This window comes from Neolamprologus brichardi, chromosome 7 (genome assembly GCF_056152115.1).
Source record: "Neolamprologus brichardi isolate AB-2024 chromosome 7, ASM5615211v1, whole genome shotgun sequence".
Lineage (NCBI taxonomy): Eukaryota > Metazoa > Chordata > Actinopteri > Cichliformes > Cichlidae > Neolamprologus > Neolamprologus brichardi.
In genome coordinates, this window is record NC_142110.1 from 22,347,451 (window position 1) to 22,374,211 (window position 26,761).

At 40.6% G+C, this 26,761-nt stretch overlaps 1 protein-coding gene across 10 annotated transcripts in view; it reads left to right on the forward strand.

Annotated features, from left to right (window-relative positions):
* LOC102779219 (pleckstrin homology domain-containing family A member 7-like) overlaps positions 1 to 26,761 on the forward strand; it is a 132,009-nt gene that overhangs the window by 99,565 nt on the left and 5,683 nt on the right. For 7 of the 10 annotated variants that reach the window (XM_006782378.3, XM_006782380.3, XM_006782381.2 and 4 more), the window contains 15 exons: positions 5,555 to 5,736; positions 6,992 to 7,531; positions 8,698 to 9,253; positions 11,467 to 11,550; positions 13,895 to 13,948; positions 15,396 to 15,461; positions 16,789 to 16,869; positions 17,508 to 17,657; positions 18,094 to 18,195; positions 20,403 to 20,514; positions 20,988 to 21,118; positions 21,259 to 21,453; positions 21,606 to 21,702; positions 22,445 to 22,536; positions 23,392 to 23,655. In XM_006782378.3, coding sequence (XP_006782441.2) covers positions 5,555 to 5,736; positions 6,992 to 7,531; positions 8,698 to 9,253; positions 11,467 to 11,550; positions 13,895 to 13,948; positions 15,396 to 15,461; positions 16,789 to 16,869; positions 17,508 to 17,657; positions 18,094 to 18,195; positions 20,403 to 20,514; positions 20,988 to 21,118; positions 21,259 to 21,453; positions 21,606 to 21,702; positions 22,445 to 22,536; positions 23,392 to 23,655 — 2,706 coding nt within the window. Of the gene's footprint in view, positions 1 to 5,554; positions 5,737 to 6,991; positions 7,532 to 8,697; positions 9,254 to 11,466; positions 11,551 to 11,947; positions 12,191 to 13,894; positions 13,949 to 14,320; positions 14,405 to 15,395; positions 15,462 to 16,788; positions 16,870 to 17,507; positions 17,658 to 18,093; positions 18,196 to 20,402; positions 20,515 to 20,987; positions 21,119 to 21,258; positions 21,454 to 21,605; positions 21,703 to 22,444; positions 22,537 to 23,391; positions 23,656 to 26,761 lie in introns of all 10 variants that reach the window. The other 3 variants (XM_087843317.1, XM_087843319.1, XM_006782379.3) reach the window with 3 other exon arrangements.

Genomic DNA, 26,761 nt, shown 5'->3' on the forward strand with positions numbered 1-26,761 from the left:
CTCAAGTTGCTGTCCCAGTGAGAAAAAGCGGAAAAAGTCATTTTAAAAAGCTGCAAGAAATCTCTTGCTTTAGATGCAGTTTATGTAACCCCTCAGCCACCTAAACGTTACATTTTTTCTCTTTAAAACAGCTGCTGTTTAGGGAATCTTTAAAGTGAAGAATAATGTAATAATTTGGCATGCTGCTTGCAGAAACAGTGACATTTCTGAGCCACCACAAGTTCTTGTTTTTTCATTTGGATTTTTTTTTTTGTGTGTGTAGATTCAATTTCTGCTGTAGCAAGTTTTGCAGAATGTGCCTTATCAGGAGCTTTGTGGTGCTCTGGCTGATGCTGAGGCTTATCTTTATGAGCACAATGACTCTCTAAATAGTGCCAGAGAGAGAGAGAGACACAGAGAGATTGCATGTGTGCGTGTTTTTGGTTTTTTTTGGGGGGGGGGGTTTGTGGGGGGCTGTCCACAGGAATGGGGCAGGCACTATTGTAAGCTTGTGTTAGTGCAAGTGGTAAGTGATATTTTCAAGCTGAAGGAGAGAGAAAACAGGAAGGGATAGGAAATGTTTCAAACTGGAAACTATAATAAAGAGAGGAAAGGAATGGATAAGATATGGAGAGGAAGGAAGTGATAGAAGCTATTGGTGGCTGTGAATTGGAAGCAGAAACAAGTAGTGAGAAAATGGTGCTTTATTTATTTAATTTTTTAAAAATTAATAAAGCACAATTGAACAACATAGTGAAGGAAACAAATTGCCAGAAACACCCTAAACTGAAACCAACTCTCACACAGACACAAACAACAGAGAGAAAAAGAGGCTGAGCTGTGTATGAGCTCAGTGTGTAGGCGTATCGGTCATGCTCTCAGTGCTGAATGACCCACTCAGCACTCCCGTTAAAGGCAGAGACTCCCAGTGTTAATTTAGACTGCTGGTGATGTGATGTCATTATTTGTCATCAGTACTGATGTATCAATAAATGAGGAAAGATTTGAGGCTGGCGATTTGAGACGGGAGTTCTCTCTCCTTTTAAATGTGTGTGGACAGGTAGAAGTTGTGCGCAGAGGATCCACAAAATTAAGCTTTTTTAGTTTCTATCATTTATGTTAGAGTCTGAATTTGCTTTCTCCAACATACTGCCATACAAATGTGTACCTAAACCTCTGGTCTGCATCTGTGCTCTCTGCATTCCTGCACGTGGCTAAACATCTGACTAGTAGCACAGTCCCCTCTCTCTCATCAAGCGGCCTGTCCCATTGTAGCTGTAAGAGGCCATCTGTCAGAGTGCTGACGGTGAGTGAACAGGCGTGTTTTGACAGCTGCTTCCTGGGGATGTTGTGTTGCTTTCATCAAGATATTTAGCATGTTCTTTGGACATATCTAGAGTTCACATTTATGATGAGTAGTTGTTAAGTAGTTTCCCTGACTGTTTCCTGGCCCCTGAAATGCCTTAACACATCTCCAGTCCTGACAGTGAAAGGCCAGCTGAGCCCTTCACAGTTTACATCTGTGGTTTTCTTCTGGGTAACATCATGGCAAACGTACATATTTTTTTAACCAAACACCGCAGCAAACAAGTGCAAAGTCATCTTCAAAACAAGCAAACATAATTTGAAATGTTATAAAAAGCTTGATAAAAGCAAAAACATTACTTGATTAAAATTTGTCTGGGCCACTTCCAGGACTCCTGCTAAGTTTGGATCACTTTGTTAAAGCCTTGTTTAGACCACTTGCAGATACACATTTGCAGTTTCACCTTGGACATGAAACTTATGCAGAGAGAAAACATTGACTTCTGTGTTAAAGGGACTTTTACTTTTATGCCAAGAATATCAAATGTAGTCGGACCTGAGGCCCTGCTAAGGTAAAATCCAGAGGCCAGGGTAGAAGTGTGAACAGAAGCGTGCTCTTTTTTTTTCTCCCACCTTCCACCACTTCTTTGTTGAGTCGTGTGTAGTTACTGTAATGCCCTGAGGAATATGAAGGTTCACTACAAATCATCAAACAAAGTGTCCCGTCATACTGAAAAGGCAAAATCCTTTTGGCTGAACCAATACAATATTTAGTTACTCTCCATAGTTGGCACCATGAGCCTCTCCACCCCTTTTGTTGAATAGAGGAAATCTAGCAGCCATTTCGGATTCATGAGTTCAAGTGGTCACAGCCACACTTCCAGGGAGCAATCTAAAAATAGTTGGAGCACTTGAAGCTGTGAAGAGACACACAATGACCTTAAAAGAAAATATTTTCAATCTGGTGTGCTTTTTATTTTTTAATGAGTAGAGACGTGAAAATTTTTGATGGCACATTTTAAATGAATGACGTGACCTGTGGTGAAAGGGTGGCAGGATTCTTTTTGTAGTCTGCATCTTTTAATTGTTTCTTTACATATAGATCAGCTGTACTGAATACAAATGCTTGGATATAGTACATTTATATTGTTTTATACAGTTTACTGTTTTAACTATGGTCTTTTTTCTTTATTGGTTAATCTGATTATTTTTCCATTCGTTGATATACTATTTGGTCTCAGAAATGTCAGTGACATACAAAAACATTACCATTCAAAGAGTACTGGATAATATTATTTTTTATTTTAGCTTTTGGAGACTTTTGAGTCTTGTTATGATAGGACAGGATAGCTGTCCTAGATGATCCAGTCTGGGGAAATCATAGTATTTTTTGGACCATAAGGCGCACCAGATTATAAGGTGCACTGCTGATGAACGGGTCTGTTTTCATACATAATGCGGACCAGATTATAAGGCGCATTAAGCAAAACAAAACAGTCAGATAAGTCAAACTTTACTCAACTCATTCTTCTTGCTTCCTCCATTTCCGTACCATTGATTCATTAATGTTGAATTCTCTTGCAGCTGCTCTATTCCAATGTTGTTGCAGTACTTTAATTAATAACCTCGTATTGTGGATGGATTATCTCAGTTTGGTCCGTTTACAACATCCTTACAGCGGCTTCATAGCTTGCCAAAGTCATACTAAAGCATTTTTGACAGACTTTTGAGTGCCGTGTACAACATAAAATCAGTTTGAGGTCAGTAAGCACAACCAGAATTCATACATAAGGCGCACCGAATTATAACGTGCACGGTCGATTTTTAAAGGATTAAGGATTTTAAGTGCGCCTTATAGTGCGGAAAATAGTCCTTTTTGTTAGTCCTTGTCACAATGAGAAAAAGTCACCCACAAAATCATCTATCGCATATTTTACTTAATTGATCATCCCATATGTCAAAGGATAATATGTATTAGCTGAGCAACCATAATCTGTAACCTTCATGATGAGGCCATTATCAGCCTCTCACCTCCATACAGTCCAAATAAGGTTTCCTCAATGCGTAGCCCATCCATACCCCTCCCTTGTTTCCATTTGCCTAAAGCTCATGAAAGTGTTTGCTTAGCTGCCAGGTTATTGATTCCTGTGTGCATCAGGTGAGGGATGCACCTCCCCGATCTTCAAATATGTAGCAGCATCAGGGTCAAGCCCACACTTTAGAATAGTGACTAGAATTATATTCCAAGTTATTTTTGTCGTGCTTCGCTGCAGCCGCCGAAATGAGCTTGTTTAAGCTGCAGTGCAGAGGGGAGGTGAGTTCACATGTTGTGTGTGTGCATGTGTGCGTCTGTTTTCCAGGGTTTATTTAGAGTTTATATTAACAGGGATATAACAGCAGGACTGACAGTCTGTTTTATTCATGAGCGTGTTACGTGTGTACATTAAACAGCCGGCGTGGGAGCAATGCTTTGTGTGTTCCCGACTGTCACGCTGTAATACAAGAATGCAAGAATCACATTCATTTTATCACATTATAAACAGAGTAAGAAAATCTCTGAGAAATTCTGTGGATCCCACAACAACCCACTGTACACACTGCTCTATCCTGCCTTCATTATTCAGACAGTGGATTGGGACAGGGAGGACTGGCTAATTACTTTAAATTAAAATGCATCTGTTGTTGAGTGGGTGCTCTCATTTGTCTTCCAGTCCCAACTACTGAAACACTGCAGAAAGGAAAAAAGGAAGGAAAGGGAAAAGTAGGACATTTATAGAGCTGTGCTCAATGGAGTGCAGCTCACTTAAAAGGAGCTCTAATAACCCCACATTTACACTGAGATCTTTATTGAGCATACTAAACACTTAGACTTCTTTAATTAAAAACCGCCTTACGGATACACTGTTCATTGAATTTAAGGCCGGTCTGCTTTTTTGATGCTATATTATCCCATTGCTGATGATTGCTGGCAAATTACAGTATCAGTGACATAATGTTTGGTTATTTAGCAAAAATATTGTCTGAGTGTGTATTATAGATGAATTATCAAACAGTACTTGGCTTAAGCATCTCTAGTCTTTCCTTGGGTTTCATAGTTAACTTTTGGATTTGGCAGGAAAGGCAGAGATGCTAACTTCCATTCTGATGGTATTCTCAGTAGACCTCAGTGCAGTGCAGCCAAGAACATGTTGATTTTTGAGTAAAGAAAAAAAAAATCATTTTTACTTTGACTTAAAAAAAAAAATCCTCCCTTTTATGCACTTACTGTGGTAGTGCTGGTATTACTGCTGTCTCCTCCTACACAAACAGAAAGACCTGCTGAACATAACTATTCTGCATGTGTTTTCTAGGGCGCAGTAAAGGGGAAATGTAGGCGATATCTGCAGACAAATTATTTAGAGATGCATTAAATGATTTTAGGGCTATTTGGGGAAGTGGAACAAGCTGAGATATCACAGAGTTTGGAGTTACTATAGTGTAGGTTGAGGCACGGAGCAGCACTCATGCTTACAGCTGTGCTTTTAGCTGCTTTTTTTTTTTAAGAGTCTAATTATTCATTCACCTTTGGTTCTATTTCTGTCCTGTGTAATCTTTGAGAGAAATATCAAACTCTCTAGCTGTTAAATGCTCACCTACATTTGAACAGCTGCAGACTTCACTGTTTGGTCTTTAGACTGAAGCTACATTAATCTAATCTAATAATTAAGTGAATGTGTATTTGAATATCCTTTTAAATTTTAAAGATATATAAAGATATATTCATTTTAAATTTGTCAGTGCTAAATATAATAACTCAGTAGACAACTGCTTTTTTTTTTTTGCAGAACACTGTGATTTATGGACCTGTCTTGTCAAGCACCTTTTGTATTTTTACTGTTGTGGAAATGGAAGTAGGATGAAAAAAAAGGTTCAAATGGGGACAGGTTCATGAAGAAAATTTGGGGTTAGGGATCTTTGCCCTGACACTAACTTTTTGTTTTTTTGTCTTCCATCATACTACAGTATCTTTCCTCTCATTGCTTGAAGGTTGTGCCTTTGTGGGTTGTAACTGGCTGGCGTTATTGTCTCTGTATTTCTGCTGTGTGATTTCCTTAATTTGCTCTTTCTGTACTGGTCAGTGCTTATGTTGCCCTTGATGTTGTTTCTCTTGTTGGACAGCATGATATCACTCTGTCTCTCGGACTTGAAACCCATCTGGCGCTCTGTGTCTCAAGTAATGTCTGTGCCTCTCTGACCACTACTTGACCCAGCCTCCTTTCTCTTCCTACAGGCTAGCCACACTGGTATGCGCTCGTACATTTACAAGCAGACCTCTGTGATTGGCTCGCAGGCGGAGCACACTGGGATGCGAACCTATTACTTCAGTGCCGACACCCAAGAAGACATGAACACCTGGCTTAGGGCAATGAACCAGGCCACGCTGATGCAGAACCACAGCGATGCAATGATCAGGTCATTATTAACATTATTCATCTCATTTTTTTTCTTTTCCTGTGTAACACAGCTGAATACAGTCCTATAGTTTAAATAGGAATGTTGTCATTCGCAATTTGAGACATGCTGTTTTTGCACTGTGTTGTCTTTTATCATAGTTAAAGATTCACAGAATAATTTTAAAAAATGTCCTGCTCCACTCCTGCTTCTCCAAAATATGATTGCAGTGAATTTGTTTGTAATATTAGTATCATTCAAAAAATACATTTTGATTGCTGATGTGGGTGCTTTTTTTTTTTTAAACAAACAGCAGCTTACTTCATGAATTATTAATATGTTTACGAGGGGCAGAGATCAAATAAGTCCATCATTCACAAGCAACCTCAGATACCCGCTGCTGGCACCTCTTTATTTTCATTATCTTGTGTTTTACTTTGGGGGCAGTCCCACAAGACTACACTAGTTGTTTGTGAATAACGGAAGGGAAACGTAGCTGAACCCAGCTTCCAGATGGGAATTTCTTTAACCTCTTTTTCACCTGTTTTCCAGTGTTTTTAGAAGCTAAACTAATAGTACTGTGTCTGCATGCTTACAGTACTTTTTAAAGGCTTTCATCTACAGTATGCAAAAAAATTATTTTCATTGCAAATGGATGGAATGCACAGCTAGCAACACTATATTTAGCACAGTCCACAGTAATGAGGAGAAACCACTCACTGTAGTGCTAATTCATTCTGATATTTTTAGCTGTGAGCCATTGACGGGGACAGTATCACCTGGGCTTGACTGAACACCTCTTTAAAACTAAACTAACTATGATTTCGTGTGCCAGAGACTGGCCTATTTCTTCTGGCTGAGTGCTTTTTTTTACATGGGATTTCATTAATGTGGTTGAAATAGAGATATGGTTACCAGGCTTTGAGTGTCATCTGTTTGCTTTGGGACTTCTTTGGTCTTTGCCTGCTCATAAAGCTAAGGATGCTGAGGAAAAGTTTCCCTTTCATGTGGTAGTCACCATCTAGTGCAAAGTGAGTTCACTACAACAGAAAAGTGATTAAAATGCTAGAACTTTGGCTTATAACGTGTACAGGGTATCTGTGAAATGAAATGAAACAGACTTGGTTGTTATTGAGGAGGAGCCACTGCAATCCTTCGAAAAGCCTGAGGAACAAAACTGCTATTCGAATTACAGATATTGTTAATTACATTGTTAAGGGTATAAGAGTGTAAAACAACAGCATTCAATGATTTTTGCCATCTCCACTCTCCACAGACCAACTGATAAGTTGGAGAAGTTGTCGCAGCAGGCTGTCCCACAGACAAACCATGTAAGCCACCACAAGACCAAGACTTTTGATTCTGAGACAACAAGACAGATGATTCATGAGGTTCTCCTGGAGCCCATACACCGTGACGCAGAGGAACGTTGCAGCTTTCACAAAGACTCTCCTGCCACCATCATGTTGGATCCCCCCATAGGAAGCACTGGCCTAGAAATGGACACGCACACTTCCCTCCCATCTAATCCCGCACCCTCTGCCGTACCACAGCCAGATCACATTTCGGCTTCAGCGCCTGTGTCCAGGGTGCCGTCCCGTGCTCCATCACGAGCCGCTTCGACTTTGCCCTCCAGCATTTGCACAAGAAATGGCCTCGTCTCCACACCCAGCCCCATACTGGAACCCAACGGCATCGCAGCAGGGACGTATCAAAGGGCCCCAGAGCCACCTGCTAATAACACACAAAAGCAGAGGAGAAGTACCCTTGAGCAGGTGGAGCAGTGGGTCAAAGTACAGAAGGCTGAGTACAAAGGGTAGGTCATTGCAATATACAAAAATGTTTTTTTTTTCTTTTCAAACAAAGTTACAAAGTGCTTCACAGAACAAGATGGGAACCAAACAACAAATAAAAAATTTAAGAACAGATAAAAGTGAAACTTTATAAGGTATCAGAATGCTGGCAGCACAAGGAGATGAAAGTGAGAGATAAAGCCAATTTAAAAAAAAACACACAAAAAAAAAAACAGGTGAATTAGCAACGGATATGAAAAATTATCACTAGGAGAAGATAGGAGAAGATGAGATGATAAAACAGGTATGAAGGTGAAAGTGGAGGCACAGAAAAAGCCAGCTTATGAAGAATATGTCTTTAAGAGGGATTTAAAAGATGATAGTGAGCTCCCCTTGAAACCGTCTCCTCAGATTGTTCCAAAGAGTGGGTGCCCTGATCGAAAAAGCCTGATTACCCTTGGTGCTCAGCCAAGGTTGTGTGATGGGCAGCAGAGCTTTAGGTAAGGGCTTAAGGCTATGACCAGGAGCGTATGGTGTCAGAAGATCTGAAATGTACTTTGGTGTGAGCCCAGAGCGAACCGTAAAAATCAACACTAAATTCTCATAATTAAAACCTTAATTCTAAAATTAATGGGTAACCAATGAAGAGAAACTAAAACTGGAGTGACATGTTCTCTTTTTTTGGTTTAGTAAGAAGTCTGGCTGCATTTTGGAACAGCTATAAGTTGGTGTAGTCTTTGTAGCTTAAACGTATAGAATAAATTGCAATAATCTAACAAAGAGGAGATAGAACCATGTATGACCATCTTTACAATTGTTTTAGATGAAATCGAGCTGATCTTACGTCTCCTAATCTGCATAAAACAAGACTGGACAACTAAAATAACAAGCTTGTTTGACCTGAAGTCGTTGTTAAAAGTCACCCCAAGGTTTTTACAGTATTGGCCAAAGTTTACAGATATAGAGCTCAGGTGTAAGGAGGCAGTGTGCCAGTAACATTTACTTCTGTATGTATAGTTGTCTGACATCTGCATAGGAGATAAAACTCACACTATGCCTTCAAATGACGAACCTCAGGAGTAACGAATAAAGTATACGTTTATATCAAATTAAGTGCTAATGATGTGTCAATGTTGCCTTTTTGCCCTTAGAAGTAGCCTAATGTTTTCTTGCTGTTTCTACTTAACAGTGCCCCATCCAGAGAGAACACCCTCCCGCGTCGCACACCACCAACACAACACAAGTACACCTCCTTGGACGCCTACCAAACCCTGCCAAAAACTCCTCGCCAAAGTCCCCCACCTGGCCGACTCGGCGAGTACAAGTACGCCCAGGACCGCTTGAGTCACTTCCGCCTGACCCCAGATCAGGGGGGCCCGGCGTCCAACACTGTCTGGCAACTGTATGAGTGGCAGCAGCGCCACCAGTACCGTCACGGCAGCCCTACCGCACCACTTTACACCCCGGCCCCAGAGTATCCATTTGGCCCCCGCCCACCATCTACTGTGCCTCCCTCCTCTTCAGCACCTAGGTCAGAGGGCTCTCCTCGCTGTGTCTCAGTACCACCATCATCAGCAGACATACCTCCACCAGGCCCTCCTCCTGGCATCAGCCGAACCCTGTCCCCCGCACGGAGGCCACACACGCCGGCTGAGCGGGTGACAGTCAAGCCTGTGAGTGATATATCCGTGTTGAACATCCCCTTCACTGTTTCCCCTCGTAGGACCAAATCTCAGCTGTTTAAGGTAAGATAACCCAGCTATCATACTGTTCGTTATAGTGCTTCAGTGTTGTTATAGTTTTTAGGTTTCAGCTTTCATGTTTACAGTGCAGATTGTCCAGATTGTCATGCCTTATTCCAAAAATGAATTAAATTATTTTCTACATACAATACCCTAAAGTTTGCTTGATATTCTTGTAAAAAGATTTTTGCCATGACACTCAAGCATAAGCTCAGGTGCATTTTGTTTCGACTGATCATCAGTCAGATGTTTCTACAACTTGACTGGAAGTCCACCTGTGATAGATTCAGTTGATTGGACATGATTAGGAAAACAATATAAGGTGAAATACTTAACAGTTAATGTCAGACCAGAAACCAGCCCATGAAGTCCAAAGAATTGTCTGTAGACATCTGAGACAGGATTGTATCGAAGCACAGATCTGGGGAACATTACTGAAACATTTCTGCAGCATTGAAGGCTCAGTGAGCACAGAGGCCTCCATCGTCTGTAATTGGAAAGAAGTCTGGAACTACCAGTATTGTACTACCAGCCTGGCCAGTCTGAACAATCAAGGCAGAAAAGCTTAGACAGTGAAATAAACAAGAACCTGATGGTCACTCTGCAAAGCTCCAGTGTTGCTCTGTGGAAAAAAGAGAACCTTCCAGAACGGCAGCCATTTTTGCAGGACTCCGCAATCAGGCTTTTATGGCAGTGTGGCCAGACTGTAGCCACTCCTTAGTAAAAGCCACCTAACAGACTCTCAGACAATGAGAAACAAAATTTCTGTTGTGATGAAACAGAGATTGAACTCTATATCCTCAATACCAAGTATCGCATTGGGAGGAAATCGGGCCCAGCTTATCATAATAATCATCCCTAGAGCGAAGCATGGTGGTGGCAGCGTCATGATGTGAGGATGTTTTGATGTGGGAGACTAGTCAGGATGAAATTCAGATAAATGATGAATGCAGAATTTCATAGAGGCGTCCTTGATCATAACCTGCTCCAGAGTGTGCTGGATCTGACTGGGGTGAAGGTTCATTTTCCAGCAAGACAATGAACCAAGATAGCCAAGCCGAGATAACAAAGGAGTGTCTTAGAGAACAGTCTGTGAATGTCCTTGAGTGGCCTAGCCAGAGCCCAGCCCTGGAGATATGTGAAAATGGCTGTGCACTTGACAAGAGAAACTGCCCAAAAATAGGTGTGTCAACTTTGTAGCATCACACTCAAAAAGACTTTAGGCTGTAATTGTGGCTGTAGTTTCCAGATACAGTATAATTAATGCATGAAAGAGAAAGGATAACGTTAATAATGTCCAGGTTCCTGTAGGCAAAGCGGTGATACTGTGCACAGAGAAGTGTCCACACACACTGTGAAAATTACAGGCAATTCTTAATCAACGCAATGAGATTAAAACTTTACATAACTGGGAAGAAGCACCGTTTTTTGGCATCATAATTACATTTTAGGCAGTTAGCTTACACTCTCTGAATCATCTTATGATGCTCAAATCCCCAGATGCACAAGATTTATCACATAATAATACAAGAAAAAGGGAAAAAAAAAGAGAAGTATTCCAAAGAAATGTTGTGATGTACGAGGGTTATGTTCTGTAATGATAGCTTGTGTAGATATTCTTGATTAGGATGACAGTACACAAACTATTGTTACAGATTCTGTTGCATACATTGATAAATGTATTTCATCTAATTCTTACTTCCAAGATTGCACCATTGTCTGATTTTTAAATGTAGTATCAGTTAGTTTCGTATTCAGAAAAGTGTTAGTCATTCTGAACGTCGTAGGCACATGTTGGAACTGTGCCTCATTGTATCCTCACTCCCTCAAAAGCAGACTTGAAACGTATACATTATACATTGTTGACAACACATTTTCTCACTTATTCAAAGCATGTAAATTAACATCTGCCCATTTGTGTGTGAGTACACCACTTTTAATATAGAGTGAATAATGATGGATAATTACATCCACACACATTTTGCCCTGAGATTTAAACAAAATTACAGCATTTCGATGTTAAGATCCCATCAAACATTGCATCTTCTAAAACAAGATTTGTGGCATGCTGCATTCACTCTTGTTCTAGAAAATAGCGTCTAGAGTAAGACTGCATTGATTCTGTAATAAATATTTAATATGAATGAAGTCTAATATGAAATTTTAATCTTACTTCTTCAAACAGTCTACATGAATGTGTTGTCTGTGTGTTATAGGCTGCTACTGTTGAGAGACGATCAATGCCTCCGTCCGGCTACATCACTCACACAGTCAGTGCACCCAGCCTTCATGGCAAAACGGTAAGTTTCTCAAATAAACATATGAAATGTGAATGTGAATTTTAAAGGTTGTATAAGCTTGTTGTTTATACATAGCTTTTCCATCTCAATAAGTCAGTGACTCGGGGAATATTTCTCTGCTATGAGTGAATTTTGATTGCTATAAACCAGTCATTAATAAGTCTTTTTTTGTTGTTGTTCTTGACCAGTTAGCAGTAGCCTATGTTGTTGTCCTCCTGCCTTTGTTTCAGCACCATTCATCCTCCTTATTTTAGCTGCAAATTAGCCATCGACTAAACAATTTGCCAATTAGTTGTGTGAAGTGACCTACAGTATTTAAAGAAGAGCAGTCTGAGCGAAGCTTTTGTGGTTAGTATTAAGATTTGCTAGATTGAATCTCTTGTGATGCATGTGACAGCCCGAGGAGCTCACTCTGCTCCTTATTCAGCTGCGTCGCCATCAGGCCAAGATGGCTTCCGCACGTCAGCAAACGTTAGCCCAGCTCCAGCGGCTCAATGGTCCCAAAGATCCTTTCCAACACAGCCACCTCTTCAGTGCTACCACCACTAGCACCAGTCCCCTCCTCAGCGCCGGCCCCTCTCCCGTGTCCCATGTTGGACACATGGGCCTTTCGGCATCACTTGGCCCTTGCAACACCCAGGTGGGGGCTAATGCGGCACGCCTGCCTGTCTGCCCCTCATTTTACCAGGGACTCATAGAGGTTGCCACTAAAAATTGTGCAGGGCTGCATTAGTCTTAAATCATAAATACCATTTCAGTTTTATAGCTTATTTTATACACATAACTCTTTAATTTGTTCCTAATGTAATGCATTATTAGCATTTTCTGGCTCAATATTCATGCGCATTATTTATACCACTGTGGAAGGTAGGGTTAGTCAGTTTGTTTGTGGGAGGAAGCTGAGGTATCCAGAGAGAACCTGCACAGGTACAAAAAGGTTCTGGGTTTGAAATTCAAATCCAGAACTGCTTTTTTGTGTGTGCTGGGAATCAGACCACAGTGTTGCCCTGTAGAAAACAATCCTAATTAAGATAAGTGGTTACGGTACTGGTTTACAAAAACAAAAGTATTGCATTGGTGGTGATTTCTTTGGTCAGTGTGAAGTCTCTTTTAGAGTGTTGAAAACCTTTGATCTTTAACAAGATTTTGTGAAAATAACCTTTTGATTTTGCATTCAAATTTCTGTAAGTAATCTTAGTCTCCAGTTCATCCTGGCATTTTCTCTTGAGACACCACAAGGTCAGGTGGTAATTTTCAGAAAATCTGTTTTTAAAGTGCCTATTAGTTTCTGTTTTATAACTTCAAGTGAAGTTCTCTATAGTGAAAGCAGCTGCATTTCTCCAATCCTAAGTAATTTTTGTAACCCTCCTCGTCCTGCCGATCAAGCAACACCAAGTCTGGATGCTGAGTGATTGTGCTTTTCACACTAGAAACCTCAAAAACATTAATACACAGGTTATACAGTATCGCATCAGCTTATAGTCTCAAACGCGCCATCTTCTCAAGGGTATTATACTGCCTAAAAATACTTTCATTGAACTGAGGCTTTCGGTGTTCACCGATACTGATATCTCCTACTTCCATTCACATCTAAACAGTATTTATATTGTATCGAAAAGTTACCAACTGTAAAAACATATAAAATCTGAAATGGTGATCAAGAAAACTCAGATGATGAATGAAGCCCAACCAAAAGACTCAATAAGATCCTAGTATCCTTATATTAGTGGCAACTTCTACTTTAAAGTTCCTTTGCTTAGCATCGAGAACCATCTGCCTCTTGTCCATGTGCTGTTCTTGGCTGGTCAGTTTCCATGTCGTGCTTCTACTGATACTGTTCATGGCATGTTGTGTTGCTCTCTTTTCGACGTCCACAAAGCCATCCCATGCTTTAGCAAACTGGCAACCTGTGGATGTGTTGTTCAGCTTGATCCTCTGATGCGTGAGTCTTATTTTCGGCTGTATAGAAGTTTGCTTCTTCTCCTTCTTGCTTCTATTTTACTTTTGAGTGACACGTACGGGCTGAATTCAAAGCTGAATTCAACAATATCTCAAGATCTTCTACTTCTTCTAAGAGATCTGGTTTCTGCTCGTCCTGTGATGATTGCAACTTCTCTGATCATGAAATAAATGAACACATTTTTACTGTGTGTCTCAGTGTATTGTGGTGCATGTGTGCGTAGACATATAACAGCAAGTCACACACATCATATTTGATACCAAAATCTCCCGAGATGCAAAATTAATAGTTTCTGTTGCTTCTATAGATTGATGTTTCAGTGGATTGTTTAGTTCCTGTTGGCACAAATCGGTAATCCAAGCTTGCATATTTGTCATCTTCTAGGCTGATGACACCTATATGCAGCTGAAGAAGGACTTGGAGTATCTGGACCTAAAGGTGAGAAAGATAATGATGGACAAAGTTGATCACCTGATTCCCGTTAGCTATTTTAATGAATCTTTTCCTTTACTTTGAGTGTTTTTTTTCCTTCAGCTGCGCCTTTCTGATTTGAAATGTCTCTAGTGTAATCTAACACGCGTGGTGATTCTTACTGACAGCCACTTCCTTCACCCTTGTTGATCTGTTGAGCGGAGACAGCTACAAATGTTGTAGCTACAAAAGGAGATGTTCAAGCATCTGTGTGGGACCAAACATCCCTAAATCCTTGCAGTGATCTTCTAACTCTTTGAGTGGTTTTAGAAGCATCTCACAAAAGCAGCCGCCATTTTGTGATTGCGGCTCTGTGTCTTTGTGATTTTTGACTCCCAGATCAGAGCTCTAGAGCCCCTGATCCTCGCAGTTCACAGTTTACTACTGCACTGCACTGCTGGGCCTCTCAGGCCTCTAATGAACGTAAGCTCTGTGTATGTGCGCATGTATGTCCAGTATGTGCACTATATTAAAAGATGTAGAGCTGTGTGTAGTATGGCTGTGTTTGTGGGTGTGATTCCTGCTTGTGCATGTTTGCTTAGTGTTCAGAGGGACACAAGCTCAATAGTCTGTGTGTATGGGGTGTGTGTATGTTTAGACGTTTAGAGAGTGTGTGTTCTAGAAAGACCATCCCATTGCCTACAGCACTGCATCTACAGCTTGAACTGAATATGATGTCTTCTGTCCATGTTCACACAACCCCCTCCCACCACGTGGCGATGTTGATGGCGCTGTTAAATAATGGGCATGGGATGGCTCGGCAGTGCATGTGCTGTGGCTGTGGCCCGGTGGTTGAAAAGCCAGCTGCTTCTACCATCGTCTCTGAAACGCTGCACCTCCTTGACAATGATGCAAGGCTCTACTGTGTCTTGTTTATTTATTTGTTTGTTTTATTTTAAAAAAGGGTACACACTCCTAAAATAAAATGAGCAAAACAGAAAAACGTCTGAACATGAATAAAAAAGAGCTGTCATCAGTGACTTTTAGTGTTAAACATGGTGCACATGTGCTATATTTTGAGATTTGTAAAGCTAGCGAGCGTAACACCAGTAAACTTCACAGTGGGCACCTGAAATTCGCTCCACGGCGCATTCTTCAAAGATCTGTTTTTTCACGAAAAAAACAGCAAGTGGAAACCGATAAGTCATTTTGTGCAGAGCTTCAAAGTCTCCATAGCCATTGTGTTGTTCATGGCAAGAGCTGATTTTGTGTGGCAGAAGTCTCATACTGTTATGTACACAAGGCTTAGGGAATGTGTCATAGATAGCCTGTCGCAGCCCATAATAGTTTGTAGCCGGTCTCTGTGTTTTGCATTTCCCTTACTTCAGCACAGATGTACCATGGAGTCGTACACTTTTTTGTTTTTTTTTACCACAACACTAATATCTTAAAATATTAATTTTGGAATTTCCAGGTAGCTGGAAATCAGGCACTGAAGGAGTCAGGAAAACCTGTCAAGGTTGCAGAAAGTGATGTGGATGTAAGTACGAGCTTGTTGACTGCACTAGGAAAAAACCATAAACAAAGATACACTTTAGACTCTGTGATGAGGTTGTGTTTGGTAATATTCAGTTGTTACTTTGATGTCTCGAGAACGTTTTAACCAATCGGCGAAAAGCGTGTTGGTTATGAAAATGTTTGTTTCAATGAATTTGTTGACATTTCAGGATACTGTAGGTTTTTTTTGTTATATGTTTCTATTACAAACTGCATTTACCTGAATGAACAAAGATATACATTATTCAAGGACTTTTCTATTTGATGCATATTCAGAATATTCATAAACAGATTTAATGTTTTTATGTAATAGATGAAACAGTCAGACACTCATTCGCTGCCTTTCAGCCAAGGGAACACTTAATTCTAGTTTCTTCTGACTGTTGTGGTTCAGTTGGGAGAAAAGCGAGGGCAATTTAGGCAAAACAAAATATGGATCCTGTGAAAAAAGTGTGGGTGGAAACTTTGATTTAAGGAGAAAAAATCTTGCGGAGAATGTTAATGGTTAAAGGCTTTGAGTCTTTCAGTCTGATAATTCCCTGCAGCTTTTCAAACTGTCTTTGTTTTCTCTTATGAAAGTATTTCTCACGATTTGCTTCTCACACACTGTTTATTTAAAATTTATGAGCATGTTGTCTGCAATGAATATTTGAGGAGCTCCAACAACAACATCGCCATGGAGACAACTTGTAGATTAATAATTTATTCAGTGGAATATAAAAACCAGTGTAGAGTGTAAAAGAAAAAACAATATACAGAGAGGTACTTTGTTCACATTAAGATTTTAACTTTGAACCTTTTTACATGCATGATGTGTTGCTGTTTTAAAGCAGGATGATGAAGTGATCCCACCTTTGTTTTCAGTTCAATCAGAGATTAATTAACAAGGCTCTGAGAGTCTGACACTGTAATTAAACATGTCAGGTGGGTTGCACCCACTTTGTTTAATTGCTTCACTCACAGTAATTTTAAGTACACCAAAACGAGACAGCGGAGTTGTAGGGCTGCAAATCTCAAGTGTGCTAAACCCGTATGCATTAAAATGGACGTACGTACACACAAGTATGCGTGCCCTCATGTTACTATAATGCTCACACATGCTTACGCTCAGAGACGTTTTCATTCACTGCACCTACACAAACAAGAGGAAGTTGTAAATTAAGCAAATGGGCCACTTAATTACTAGAGGTCAAGACGCACATACACGCACACACTTTGGTGAGCACTTGAGGCATTTTATCTGTGAGTGTACAAAGCACCCTCCTTCCATTCCTTTCCCTGCCCACTCGACTCTTTGTCTCCATCTGCAGGTGAAGTTGAGTCGGTTATGTGAACAGGACAACATACTAAAGGATCTGGAGGCGAGGATCAGCTCCCTGAAGGACGACAAGGTACACAGTAGTAGTTAGAAAGACTTTAAGCCAGCCATGCCAGGACATTCTACCCACTGCAGTCAGTCAGATGAGTCAGCCTGATTCTGGCTTATCAGTCTGAATGGAAAGTGTTACAAAATTCTAGGAAATATTACATAAAGTGCCCCATACTGTAATTAGTTGAAATATATTTGAGTTTAATAGCTTAAAGCAGCTGTCAAAGTATGTGGCAGCACACATCACAGTCAAAACAAGTTTCCTGCTAAATGTAACCTTCACTGTCATAATTAGGAGAGTCGACTGAAGTAGAGACAGATGCTTTATTTACCTCAGCTTTTACTGTTACAACCCCACATGAAAGTACACATTCCTCATCAGATTCTGAATACAACAAAGTGTTAGTTGCAAAATAATGTAGGTACCGTAAGGCGTGCAGTTAAAGTCTGACCATATACAGCTCAGGATCTACTTTAATGAAAGTCAGTCGGTATCTCATGGCAGCGCAGCTCTGTGGAAACATGCTGCCCCCTGGAGGTATTTTAAAATAGTCATCTGCTGAATAGTAAGTGTCCATTTATAGAACAGCATTCTACAAACAAGCCAGGGGTCGGTTGCTCTCTGTTCATCTCATGCTGATCTCAACCTTGTCTCTTCAGGACAAGCTGGAGAGTGTATTAGATTTGTCCCATCAGCAGATGGAGCAGTACCAGGAACAACCAGCTCATGCCCACAAAATCGCCTACCAGCAGAGGCTGCTGCAGGAAGATCTGGTGACGATTAGGGCGCAAATATCCCGCATTTCCACGGTATCTATGACTGAGTGTTATTGTATAAACACTCATTTCACAGTCCACACATAATTCTACAAATGCATTTGTTTGAATGCTTGCAGCTGCTGGTTATTATGTGCCATATGTTTAACAGTGTGCCTCTAATACACTTTGTGTGTGTATACAAAGTGTGTATACAACTTAACAGGAAAAAGCTCATGGCCTTTATATTTTACATGATACAGCGTAGATTGATTATTTATTTATTCATCACGTTATAATGTGCTCCATTATTGACTTATGGGTTTTTGGTTTGTATTGGTTTTTTTTATGCGGGGAGGCTGAAATGGGCATGTGGGGATGGATGACTGCAGATCAAACCTCCTTACAGGCACAAATAAGAGAACCTGAACCTGTTTACTGTGGGACTATGTATTAAGTCTTTCTGCATGTGTGTGTTTGTTTAATGCAGGAGATGGCACATGCCTGGGAGGAGTACAGCAGGCTTGAGAATTCAGTAGAGCAGTTGAGGCTAGCACTGCAGGCACAAATGAACCACAGCGCCACCTCTCAGGTAAAACGTGTTACTGCATGTTAGAGCGGAGCCAATCTAGTTCTGGATTTTCAGTTAAAGCATTTACTCATAGCCTGGATTTTATATGGCGCTTCTTTGTTTTTGAAGACTATTTTTATTTTTTATTTTTATTTTTTTGTATTTTGTCATCACTATATTACTCGAGTGCAGACTCTCACCCTCGGAATAAAATAAAAACATTGCATCAGCAATTTTAGAATTGCAGCAATTTTTACATAGTGTGTGTCCCTCTGTGTAAAAATAGTTTAATAATATGCTCAAACATAAGTGAACAACTGAAGAGCAAGCAGTTTCATGGCCGGGTGTGGCCTGTTTAATAGTCTTCTTTTTAGTATTAATCAATAGGTCAGTTGTGATCTAGAGAATTGTTGATGCAAGTAGAAGAGGGCATCATTCGCCTGAAAAATCACCAGTTGATAAATTCTTAGAAGGGAATGCACAGACAAACACAACACCACCAAAAGACCTGCAAAATCAAATAGAGAGCTAAAGTGGAAGACAGTAGAACATTTTCCTTGGTAATAAAAAAAAAAAGCCCTTTACTAGATGTAGCCAAGTAAGAAAAGCCCTTGAGGAGATGCATATATGTACTAGAGATGGACCGATCCGATATTAGTATCGGTATCGGTCCGATACTGACCTAAATTACTGGATCGGATATCTGAGAGAAATAAAAAATGTAATCCCATCCATTAAATATCAAAAAAACACCTCACAAAACTTGCGACATGGCATAACTCGGCTCATAACCGTAGCACGTCGGAGCAGTATGCATCACGTGATAGAGCGGCTGTGGCGTGCGAGACCTGTCGGCGGTCTGGTTGAGCATTTGGAGCCTCGCTACAAAACCGGCATTTCATCTCCGAGGAAGTTATCCCAGAGAGAAGTAAAGCAAGCTTGTAAGTTCATCTCTGAATGTTTGTAAAGCGTTCCAGCGTTAAGCTTAACAACCGATATATGGAGCGACTGCCTCTTCTCTCTCTCTCTCTCTCCTGTTGCTACTTCAATCATGAAACTGATCAATGATCAGCTGATCTGCTTTTCTGTCGCGAGTCCGTCTCTCTTCTTTGTTTATCGCCCACTTCGCGCCAGAAAGAGGAAACCAGCGGCTGAACAACAGCAGCACATTTAACCTTGATAAGCTGTTGTTAGAATTTATTTAATATTGCTTTCTACATCAGGATCTTTTTCTGCGTAGCTGACGGCTGGTAACTGTGCAGGGGCGGATCTAGCAAAGTTTAGCCAGGGGGGCCGATAGGGAATGAACAGGGAAAGGGGGCACAAAGACATACTTTTCTTTCTTATTCTCATTTAAAATGTCGAGCTTTTAATAAATAATTATCTGAATCTTACACCCAAAGTTTTAATCTGATGTAAAATGAAATCCATTACTGTATATAGTAACTATTAAGTCTAATATACCCTAGTAAGCTATACTACTTTTTCCTTTGGGAAGGTATGATCTGTGCAGTCTGCAATTCTGTTGAAAAAAGATGTTGAATCTATTTAATTATTCTTGAAAATTAATTGATTTGCAACCCTATTAGTTAGGTTGCTTAATATTTCTGCTAAGTACTCTTTAAAATACCAGAATAGGGAGGATGGAGTTGGTTTAAGTTTATTAGATTGATCAGTGTTGCTGAACTATGAAATATTTTGGGCACAGTGTATTTTTTGCATACAGGTATAACAGAATAGCTTTAGAGTTGTTTTTTTTAAACTTGAGTTTGAACTTATACAAAATGCAGCAAAAAAAGATATTTTATTTATTAAAAAACACACTATATCGGATTCATATCTGTATCGGCCGATATCCAAATTTATGATATCGGTATCGGACATAAAAAAGTGGTATCGTGCCATCTCTAATATGTACACATGTCATATGTATGAGCAAGAAACTTTCAAGAACAAAAATATACCCTTTTATTTTTCTTTGAAGTGCTTGGGCACCGGTTCAACATTTACTGGTTTTAGACATTTATAAAACTACAAGAAGTAGCTCATCTCATTCGTTTATTTTCCAGTCCAGTGCAAATTAGAAGGAAAACATCCCAACAATGACCTAACTACAGTTATAGGCCCGATTTTGTAAATGAAGATGAGGCCAAAATGAAACCACATCAAATATGAGGTGAACTGAGTCAGATTCCTTTCGCTGATTTTGTCTTTATGTTGTTATACAGCAAGAGAAAGCTGAGATGAAGCGCGAGCTATGGAGGATTGAAGATGTGATGGCCGGACTGAGTGCCAGCAAAGCCAACTACAAGATTACCATCGACTCTGTCCAGAACCCAGGTAGAGAGCCCAAAACCAGAGCACTCAGTGCAGGGACTGGTAATGATAACCAGATGGGAAGAGAGTCATTAACCCTGGAGAACCCATGGGGTCAAATTTGACCCCATGGTTTCCCTAGTAAACCAATGGGGTCTGAGGGTTCTCCAGGGTTAAGATCCAACAAAGGCCTTGATCTCAACACACCTTGTAGGTGTATAGCTAAAAATGGCCACATGGTCTGATATTTAGTATTTTATATTCTGTGCATATTGTGCTGTAATTACTATTACAGTGAGTCTGACTATGTCACTGACTTTAATTCCCTGTTCTTCTGCTTTCCAGTCAAACTTGGATTGAAACTGTATTTCTCTTACTCCTTCTCTCAGTGTAAATGAATAAGAAATTCTTCCTGTGCCTGGGTGTAAACCTCAGTGTAAAACGTCTTATATTTAAAATCTAAATTCTGATTTCTCTGCATTCACACATCCCACCAGAGAGGAAATTAGTGCCTTCAGTGTCAGAACCAGCAGTGCCTTCTCCCAGTGCAGAGATCCAGCCTCCTCCTCGCAGCTCCATCCCAAACATCCACTCTTATACTTTGCCTCACAGCACTGTGCCAAAGTGGGTGAGTGCCAAAGCTCTGCTGGTAAAAACGTCAGAGTCAGCTGAAAGTTAACTTTCACGAAGTTGCTGGATTTAGTCTATTTTACAAATGAAATGTTATCAGCAAAATAACTGTGCTTTCTTGTCCTCATTGCTGCACAGGCAGAGGACAGTGCCCCACCCAGGCCACCACTGCCTCGCCAGTACGACTATGAGGATATACCTCCTGTGGTTCCGCCCCTCCCCAAAGAGGCCTCAGTTATCCGCCACACATCGGTGCGTGGGCTGAAGCGCCAGTCAGATGAGAGGAAGAGGGACAGAGAAAGTGGGCAATATGTTGTCAATGGAGACTATAAGGTACGCCGCCATTTACTCCCTGTTGTTGTGTTAATTCTCTGTGTGTATTTTCTCTACAGATTAGGTCAGTTAAACATCTCATTTTATATTGTTCGCTGCAGCCAAAGAAGTCTATCCAGTCCAACTTCCTGTTTAATCTTTTCTGGTTTCAGACTGACTTGCGTTCATACCTGAGTGAACCAGAGCTGCCAGGAGTAAACCACCACAACATTGGGTCTGACACTGACTATCAGTATTTCTCAAGTAAAGGTATCTGAAAAGTAATGTGTAAATGATATATGGTATTTGACTGGAAAAGGTTTCCTGTTGAACTTGATTACACAATTTTAAAGCAGCCAGTGATTTCCCATCAGCATTGTGTAGTCTAGTTACAGTATATTTTAAATACCATAAAAAGTCCTGGCTACATACATATTTAAAAATACAGAATAGAGTTGTGTTATGATGGGATGGAGATGTAAAAGATGGAGGTGTAATCATAAAAAGATTAAAAGAGAAAGTGTGTAGTGGAAAATACGTATTTTAATAAGAAACTAAGATGAAGTCTCTTTAGACTTGAGTATTCATCAGTTAAAATTTGAAACATGCTCTTATTAAATGGTACTTACACAGGGCTTTTCTACTCTGACTACTCAAAGCTGCTTATCTCGCCAATAAGCCTTCCTTTAGTTATAGAATTGTCATCATTTGGAGGCTGCTGTTTGACAGTGGATAATTATCTGGAATTTAATTAACATTTTTAAAATCTAAAATGTAACATTTTTTAAAATAAAGAATCCGATTTTGTAAACAGTTTTGACGTTTGGCAATTACATGAAGGCATCTTTTAATGTTGATTCTTTTTATAACACCTGACCCCTCAGACAGCACAACATTCAGCACAACATCTGTATATTTATTCAAGTCCATATTCCTAGTACATATTCCATAAGAGATTTCAATGTTTTCATTAAATTAATTTACTGCTCTTGTTATTTTCTTGGTCTGTCAGGCTCCTCCTCTCGACAGAACCAGTCCAACTCATCTCACCTCATCTCATCCTACGTCACCCTAAGGAGAGGACTTGGGAGCTCTGCAGCAAAGGTGAGTAAAGACAATAAACTGGACAAACTCAGGGTTTGTCTGTTTTTAAAAGCCTGTTTTTTTGTGAGTCCTGTTTTAATCTTATGTTCAATTACGTGTTTGTTTTTGGTTTTTAATATGATATGTTTGCAAACTGACACCACTGAAAAATCTCTCACTACAACTTTCTCCCAGTTTTGTCACTCGGTTTGTGGACCATCTGTGTGAGCAGTAGAAACAGATTTTTTGCATCTGTATCCAGGCAAATTGATTTTTCTTTTGCATTTACTACCTGCTATTTTACTGTTCTGTTTGGTTTTGTGTCCATTTTGTTTCCTGCCACTTTTGATCTGTCTTATTGGCTGAGTCCAGATCTTTGAATGTGTCCAGTCTAACTGATATATTTGGCAGTGTGGATGAAAAAAAGCTTTCTTGATTAGGTCCAGTTAGCACCGTGTGAGGACTAATGATTAGCCAGTCAATGATTCTGGTGGGATAGAAACCACTGTAAAGCTGTAAGATGGATATTTTAAAGAGCCAGTGTTTGCTTTCTTTCAGCAGCTGTCAGCCATGGCTACAGTTTTTACTTTGCTCTACTTCACTCTTACAATCTCAATAAAAAGCAGCATATTGGCATGGCTATGCATCTAATTGGCTTCATAGTAAGGTGGATAGTTGATCTGTAATGATTGGTTAGGGTGGAACTGTATCCTCTCCCAAGTGGAAACTGTTAGAGTGGACATGTGGTCTGAGTGAAGATAGAAACTGGGATTTAAGGGTGAGAATTCAGACTTCTTCTCTTATAGCACTAACCAAACATCCCCATGTCATACCAAAGCTTTCCTTGTTCTGTTTTTTCCTGCCTTTACTCACTAGGAAAGACCTAAGAGTGCCTTGGAGTGTCTGTCATCAACTTCCGAAGTCCTGCATCCCTCGAGCAGCCAGGCCAGAGGCCGAATGACTGCGGAGGAGCAGCTGGAACGAATGAAGCGCCACCAGAAAGCGTTAGTTCGGGAGCGCAAGAGGAACCTCAGCCAGGGCGAGCGTTCCAGCACGGGCCTGTCTGCCTCCAGCGTCACCGCCCAACGCTCGTCGTCCTCCTCAAGGCTGCCCTCGAGCACCTCCGACCCTCCAGCCTCCGTACGTTACTCCCAACCCCACCGCAGCAGCAACAGGCACAGGGAGCACCACCTCCACCACCAGAGCTGCTATGCCACGCTCCCACCCCCAACCACATAATATACTAGTGGAAATGCTAACACACTAGCACTGCCTGCCTTGTGTAACCACTAGCCACTGATGGTAGCCAAAAACACTAACAAGCTAAAGGGCGGGACTGACTACAGCTGGCTAGCTAGCGTGGATAATACTTTAAGGAGAGTTGGAGAGAAAAGGAGCACAGGGGATTGTGGGTAATGCTTGGCTAGTTTCAGACCAGAAAAAAAGATGCCCTGTCTATTTTATTTTATTATTTAAAGGTTCAGGTGAAAGTGAACTTTATTTCCACTGCTCCCTGGTGGGACCTCACTGACACAGTTCTGAATGTAAATCCATTGAGAAGAGGAGTGAGCTGAAGGCAGCAATCTGCCTTCCTGTCTCAGTTTTAGTCACCACAAAGTAGAGAAAAGAATCCATTTATGTACATCTACATACTGTGTACTTGTACACTTTTATTTATTTACTGAGTGATATTTTCAGTATACAGCTGTATAGTTATATTTTGTAGAGATTTGGTATTTAGAGCATATAAAAGAGTGAGGGAAAATGTCAGAAAAAGAAAATATACATTTTCAGGTTGATGAAATGAAGACAGATGCAATGCTACAAAAAAAAAAAAAATCATGATCCCACCTCCCTGCTTTCTTTTCTTCAATCAAAATCCAAGTGCCTTGTTATGTTGACGATCTTTTTTGCCTTTGTCCTAAATGTACCTCCTTAATCAGCATTTTAGCTAATCGTGGTGTGTTTACAGCATGCGTCCCCACTTCAGAATCATAGATTATGTGCAATAGCAGAGTTTTGTCAGGAAGTTGTGGGGACAGTGCTGGTTTTTATCCCTAAAGGAAAACTTTGACATTTGACACTTAGAGTAAATCCAGCTTACAGCTAGCTGTGCCCCTTGGTCTCAGTGAAGAATACCGTAGATGCTAATATGCTTGGATGGAAAAAAAAATAGGCAGCACGGTGGCACGGTGGTTAGCACTGTTGCCGCAGAGCAAGAAGGTCCTGAGTTCAATTCCAACATCAGGCCGGGGTCTTTCTGTGTGGAGTTTGCATGTTCTCCCCGTGTTTGCGTGGGTTCCCTCCGGGTACTCCGGCTTCCTCCCACCGTCCAAAGACATGCAGCTTGTGGGGATAGGTTAATTGGAAAATCCAAATTGCCACTAGGTGTGAATGTGCGAGTGAATGTGTGAGTGCGAATGGTTGTCTGTCCCTGTGTGTTGGCCCTGTGACAGACTGGCGACCTGTCCAGGGTGTACCCTGCCTCTCGCCCTATGACAGCTGGGATAGGCTCCAGCGCCCCCCGCGACCCTGAAAAGGATAAGCGGAAGCGAATGGATGGATGGATGGATGGATGGAAAAAAAAATATTGAAGCTTAAAATGTCAAAGTCTTCCAGTAAGGTTACATGACACACGATAACTGCCGTACTGGTGTTATGATAGCAGACTAACCAAATGTTTAACCACACGGCTGTGAGAGCTGCCTGTAAATCAACTACATTTCCCATAAACCCTTGAAATCAAATTTTCCTATAACAGTAAGCAATACATAGCTTGTCACCTTCTGCTAATCATTTTCACCCATTTCAGTGCACATGATGATGATAATAATGATATCGATAACAATAATGATAATGCCAGAATATATTTTATTTTTATGTACTTCACCAGCATTAGACATGTTTATTTATACATCATTTTTTAACTACATAATTACTTTTTAGCTTTTGACTGTGTTTCATAATTACACTGACATATTTAATGTTGGAAAAGAAAGATGGCCTGTTTTGTTTTTTTATAGAGCATAATAATTAGGGATGGGTACCGGTGTCCGGTGCCATGATGGCACCGGTTCTGACATAAACGGTAGTAACCAGACCGAAAAGCAGCGCACATTTCGGTGCTTTATTTCGGTGCTTTATTTCGGTGCTTTTTTTTCCTGAGATGTGATACACTTTGAATTCTAGCCAATCATTTTACGTTTCCGGGGATAGTAGGCGGGTCCAGGTACGTACGTTCTTTTAGAGCAGAGCTACAGATTAAAAATGCCCAAGGCGAAGCGGTCAAAAGTCTTGCTGTACTTCACAACAAAAGATGCAAACTCAGCAGCCTGCAACAAGTGCTTTAAGGTGATACTGTGGAAAGGCGGTAACACCTGAAATCTGATGAAACACCTGGCGACGCATAGCGTTTTTTTTAAAAGCCGAAAAATGCGCCGTATTTGATAGCTTGCTGCGAGACCTCACACCGAGCGCATCTACTGCAGGTGTGGTGCCTGTTATCGGACCCAGAGTTAGCAACATCCCCCAAAAAGCTGAAGAGTAGAGTCCTGGCCCCTAGCCCTGCCAGTGTAGCAGAAATGATGAGGATGATGATGGCAGCAGCAGCCGTTCTTCTCTGCGTGAGTAGCTTAATGTTGTTTGTGTATAATTTACGTTGAGTAGGCTAACCATGTTATTACATTAATGTATGTAAGGTGAACTAGCAAACATCATCATAGCTACATGCGGCTGTCTTCTTGTTTGATGGCAGATACTCCCTTCACCCTGGCCAAAAAGGCTAAAATGACCAAATAAAAAGTGGGAAACAGTTAAACATGAGAGGTTTTTGGACAAAGGTTTTGTTTTTTCCATTGTTTAAGCACTGCTTCCAGCCAAGAGTGATACCATATATGCCCTATAGCTGCAGAAAAGGCTAACATTGTTGTCTTTTTACAAAAACAACAGCTGAACATGAGAGGTTTTTGGACCAATTTTGTGTTCTCCATTCTTTAAGCACCGGTTCGAGCACCGTTTAAGCACCGGCACCGTTTCAAAAGTACCGGTTTGGCACCGGTATCAGATAAAACCTAAACGATACCCATCCCTAATAATAATACATGACAGGATAAAGCAACTGGGCTGAAATGCAATAAAAAATATGTGTGTGTGAACAAAAAGTGGACAACTTTGTCACAGGAGATCTGTGAAAAAATTTAAAAAAATTTAGTGATCTGAGGCATTAATGTCCTTAAGAGAGAAAAAT